Source organism: Lipotes vexillifer, unplaced genomic scaffold, assembly GCF_000442215.2.
Source record: "Lipotes vexillifer unplaced genomic scaffold, Lipotes_vexillifer_v1.1 scaffold426, whole genome shotgun sequence".
NCBI classification, from domain to species: domain Eukaryota; kingdom Metazoa; phylum Chordata; class Mammalia; order Artiodactyla; family Lipotidae; genus Lipotes; species Lipotes vexillifer.
The window spans coordinates 4,430,758-4,436,437 of NW_006779491.1; the positions used below are offsets into that span (position 1 = coordinate 4,430,758).

At 44.0% G+C, this 5,680-nt stretch overlaps 1 protein-coding gene across 1 annotated transcript in view; it reads right to left on the bottom strand.

The window, feature by feature from the left end:
- Positions 1-1,060: 1,060 nt before the first annotated feature.
- HS3ST4 (heparan sulfate-glucosamine 3-sulfotransferase 4) overlaps positions 1,061-5,680 on the bottom strand; it is a 411,880-nt gene continuing 407,260 nt past the window's right edge. Inside the window, exon 3 of the mRNA XM_007452839.1 lies at positions 1,061-1,697. Coding sequence (XP_007452901.1) covers positions 1,061-1,697 — 637 coding nt within the window. The remainder of the gene's footprint in view (positions 1,698-5,680) is intronic.

Here is a 5,680-nt window from a genome sequence, read left to right on the forward strand (position 1 = left end):
ATGTAGGGGAGACGGTGGGACAAAGAGAAGGATGGTGACCGATCCCCTGTGGGTTGTGTTACTAAAGGTTATTCATGACAAAAGACATGCCAGCTCTCTGGTCCTCGCCCCTCTGGGGACCCTAACGGACAGAGCCCATCCTGATAGCATGTGTCAGAACCATGCGGCTGAGGGTCTTCAGGGATGGAGACCTCCCACCAAAATGACTGGCTTTCTTTTTTTCACTCCCAGAGATGGCATTCATCTTTCCCAACCTCAGGGCTCTGAGCTCTGCTGCAACCCCCCTGCTCGGACAGCAGCCCTGTGATTCTGATTCTAGGGAGGCACAGGCTAAGCTTCTCCACTGCCCAGGATACTCACAAAGAGAGAGAGAGACTCAACCCCCCTTCGGGGGCTCTTAGAAAGAAGGCTTCCAGGGGTGTCAGCTTTTTTTGGTGAGAAACATGCATATGCCTCTGCCTTCATAAGGTGAGGAGGGAGTAAGTCAAAGGTTGTGGGACGAGACCTTTAAGAAGAAGGTTAGAGACACTTGAAGAGGGCGGACCTTGCTCCCTAGGAGTCCTGGAGCAATTGGCCACAATTAGTATTCTGGCAAGATGCCAAAGCAGAGGTTGATGGAGCAGGGGCCTTTGCCAGATATGGGGCTAGAACTCGGGCTTCCCAGATGAAAGTGAGAGACTCCGGCCAAAAGTAGACCTTCCTTTCTTTCTTATCATTTAAACAAACATTCATGCCACTGTCTCTGACCTTGACAACTATTTACGTATCCTGTCTTCAGACTTGATGAACCAGCAGAAGACAAGAATTAGCAGTGGATTCTGGTGGCCATCTGGTCAACCAGATGCTGCTACCCAGGCAGGCCTGGTACCCTCATGAGTATGCCATGGGATCCATCCCTTTGCCTGAGCCAACAGCGTTGGAAGCAATCCTGATTGGACAAAGGAGGAGAGATCTATTTGGCACCCCAGCAAGGCTGAGGCTGCAGACCCTGGGGGATTCAGGACTCAGGTAAGGAGCCTCCCTAGCTATTCACCAGCCTTCCCTCCACATCTCTATAGCCTCATTTGTCACCCTCTTCCTGTTCCCACTGGAAATTTTGACCAGTCATTTGGTAAAACATCATGTTGAAGGGTTTGTAGAATTTCCGCAGTCTGTGGATCACATCGGGGTCGATGCGGGGATGAGTCCGACCTTTGCTCTTGCCTAAGCACCTGGGGGCGCTGCTGTCTTCTGGCTTCTTTAGGCAAGGGAACCCCTTGGTTTTGTTGAAATAGAAATGCTTCTCAGTCACAACACGCTTGAGGCCTAGAAAGTCCTGTACTTTGGCCATTTCCCCGGCGGGGTCCACTATGAGTCGCTCACCGCTGACAAAGAGGATCTGAGAGAGGGGGAAATACTGGAGCCAGTTTTCCAGATGCAGAGCATAGATCCCTATTCGAATGGCACTCCAGGAGGCATCGATCAGCCCTAGGGTCCGATTTTTGAAGGCCAGCACCTCGAAGGTGGGGATCTCGGGTTTCTTTGACAGTGTCTGGGTGTAATCGGAGATGGCCCTGGTCACGGGGTTTCTCACCACCACGATGAGTTTGATGTCCTTGGCCATGGAGTGGATGCGCTTGGGGGCCTCATTTGTCACAAAGTAACTTGGTGTCTTCTCCATGGTTAACTGCCCATCCAAAGTCTTAGGCATCACATTTCTGGAAGACGGAGGAAAACAGAAGAGTGATTATTCCTGTCCAGAAATAACTGAACTTGTTGCACGAAATGTCTGATATAAATAGCCCAGTGAGGAGCTACCCAATAAAATTCCAATGTACACTTGGAAGTTCCTTTTGGACTATATATCCCTCTATAGTTCTGATGATAGTATTATCAGAAAAAGCAGCATAAAGCTTGCACAATTCATTCTTGGGAATCTTATACACCTCCATTTAAGTTTCTGCTCTATCTCTTACCAGTCATGTTTAACCTAGATCGACTCTTAATTTCTCTATGTATTAGTTTTATAATCTCTGAAATGAAGATAATGATAGCACCTACTTCACACAGTTGTAAAAAGATTAAGGGAGATAATGCTTTTAAAGCATTTAGCACAGAACCTGGCATGTGTAAGATCTTAATAAATCAAGGATATGATTGTTGTAGTGGCTTTGAGAAAGCGTTTGAGCTCAACAAGACCTCAAAGATGATCTAGCCCAGGGGTTGGCAAAGTACTACCTGCCTCCTGTCACTGTATGGCCCGCAGCTAAGAATGATTTTTCATCTTTAAACGATGGGGAAAAAAACAAAATAATAAGACTAAAATTTTGTGATGCGTGAAAATTATATGTAATTCAAATTTCAATGCTTATAAATAAACTTTTATTGGAACATGGCCACACATTCCTTTCTGTGGCTGCTTTTTGCATCTACATCAGCAGAGTCGAGTAGTTGCAACAGAGACTATATGACATGCAAAGCTGAACATATTTCCTATCTGGCCCTTTAAGAAAACATTTCTTGACCCCTAACCTAATCCAAAGGCATCTTTATGCAAATGAGGAAACTGAAGCCCAGAGACAGGGAATCAGACAGGCTTTGTGACCTCAGCAAGTTGAATCACATCCCTGAGCCTTATTATCCTCATCTGTAAAAATCCTAAAACTTACTTCAAGTTTTTTCAGTTGAGGATGAAACGAATGACATACAGTGTGACATACAGTGTGACAGCATCTAGCATAGAATTAGTTTTATACGTGGCATTTCTTCTTTCTTGGCTCCCAAGGTTGCCCAGTGAGCCAGTGATAGATCCCACACCAGGACCCGTATCTCTTGGTTTCCTTCCCATGGTTGCTTCTCCAAACCCATCCCTCCAACCATGTTTGCCTTCAGAGGGGCCTTGTCTTACTTGGGAACTTCAAGAGATTAAAGGAGTTTGACGTACTTGTACCTGTCGGTACAGCAGGCCATCTGCCACCACGTGCTCCATCCATCTCCATTAAGTCCATTCACTTCCGAGCCTTGCACCAAAGTGGTACATTTAGGATTACACAAGACCCTTTGTTATGATGACATGCTTTTAAATGTCTCAGCTAATAAAACTTAATACAGACGAAGATCCCTCAGCTTCCCCTACCATAATTAAATTTATTTACTATTGCGTGTGTGGAGAAGGAAGGATTCTTCTTTTATCTCTAATTCACATGCTCTGTCAATAATTAATTGCTACTGGGTTTTGAGCTTTCTCGGCAAGCATTTTTATCAGGCAAGAGGCACTTTTGCCTCTTGCCTAATGTAGAGAAATTCACATGGAGTTTGATGTTGTTCGTGTATAATGGTTGGGCAGTGAGGAGTTTTCAGATCAAAGCAATAGCCCTGGCCGTAAATAATCATGCTCATCTTGAACTGATATTATCTCCCCAGTATTTTGAAAGTTTTCATGTTTGTGTGCCTGTTTGGCTCTTATCAGATTTAATTGTGACGTTTGGAGGGGCAGGGCTAAGGACCACAGTTTTAGGGGAGTCACATGTGCCTGATTTAAGAGTTCTGACTACCTATGACACCTTGATGAAGTGACTAAACCCACTCTGAATCTCCATTTTCTCATCTAAAAAATAGGGTTAACAAGAGTCCCTCCCTTATAGGATTGTAATGAAGATTGAATGCGATAATGCAGGTAAATCACTTAGAATACTGTCCAATGAATGCCAGAATTTTAAAAGCTTAAGCCAGAGGCACAAGATCATTGGCACAGCAATTCTTGAGAAGAGTAAAGAGAAAATATTTACGTTTGACCAAATGGAAAAGCTGAACAACATGGGAACTAAGGAACTGATCGAGAAAAGAAGGATATTCTGATTCAAGCCAGTGTCATCAACCATTCTTCCTGATCTGGAGACTGGTGAGCAATGGGGAAGCTGCTACTAGTTCAGCTGAAGTTGAAAGAATATACTGATATCCTACTTTTCTTTTAGTTGGAGAGATTGATTCTCTTCTTTTATTACAGAACTCATTTCATAGTATAAAAATATTAAATAAATGTTGATGCAAAAAATACTGAAGATAGATATTTTTACATGGCCTCTTCCAGATTTTTGCCCCTCAGATATATCTTGCTTCTTTTAATTTGCTGTATTTTTCTTTAGCAAGGAGCAGCTGCTAGGTTTTTCTTCTCATCCAGTCTCTGCCAGTCACTTCTTAGACCTCAGTGTTTATCTTTACGTTGACAAATTCATCTCCTTCACTTCAGCTAATTGTTCCAGTCTGTCAAGATCTGTGTTGATCTCGAGTCTTTTATCAGAAGCATCTGAGATAAATGGTACCCAGCCTATAAGCCGGCGTGTTTCGGAGTAATTATGTGACTAGCTCAGTGCTTGGTGCAAAAGGCAATGAGAGGAGCGGGGCTAGAGAAGGCAATGGAGAAGGTAGAGGGGAGCAGAGGCGCCTAAATGGCTTTGATCATCATGTTACAGATGGATTACACCATGTACTTGAGGACAGTTCCTGCATTTGGGGCACACATGGTAAAACCATCTCATTAAGCCAAGATACAACTGTTGTTGCATGAGATACACAGGATTTTTTGCTGGTAAGAAGCTATCCAGTAGCTGCTCAAAATCAATGAAGCAGCAGTATCCCCTTTCCAAAAATGATTCTGAATCAGTTATATTCATTCATTCATTCATTTGTTCCATAAACGCTCACTTCCATAAATGGCAAAATATACTAGTGAACAAAACAGACAAGGTCCCTTTCCTGACAAGAGCTTCCAGTGTTACTCCTATATCTGATAAAAGGAGAGTTCTTTATAGCAACACATAAATAACTATTTTAATCAACAGAGCGGGTATCATTACTATTTCACTTTTAGAGAGAAGGAAACAGACTCAGAACCTAAAGACACTTTTTCGAAGTCTCACTGGGTGAGTATATCCTTGGTTCCTAAGCTCACTGGCCAAGCAAACACCTACCACCAGTTTCTAGCAAATAGCAGGTGCTGAATACATATCTGTTGAACGAATGGATGAATAAATCATTAATCTCCTGTCCTAAGGCGAGGCTTTGTTGTGATGGGTTTTGTTGTCCTAATCTGCTCATTTCTCAGGCCTTGTCCCCTCACCAGTCTTCTCACCTGGGCCCACGACCCAGCAGCTATTTCTGTATCTATCCTAGTGTCTCTCTTCCTAAAAGACTAGAGAGGGCGGTCTATGTGTAAGACCAACTTCTCCCAAAGTGGGCTTTGGATGCTGTCTCCCTCTACTTTCTCAGGAATGATTCATCCCAAGTTTCCTTCTCTCTCCTGGTTTTAGGGGAGTTCTTCTCGACTGGGTCTGACATTTTGACTGCCCATGTTCTCACATCTCTATGTGCTTGAGGAATGGGGAGCAGACCAGTCATGCCACAGGGGAGTGAGCAAAGCTAAGGAAGTGAGAAAATAAGGTCAAGGGGTGGGGAGGGAAAGACCACAGGGGGTCTTATGGGCCACGGGAAGACACTGGGTTTTATTCCATGTGTGATGAGAAACCACTGAAGAACATGAAACAAGACAACATAAAATTCACATTTTAAGAGATTTTTTTTTTCTCCTGGCTGCTTTGCTGAGAACACACAGGCATGTGGCAAGAGCAGAAGGAAGGCAGCCTGCTAAGAGGCCATTTCAGGAGAGCAGGTTAGAGATGGGGGCGGCAGGAAAGCAAGGGGG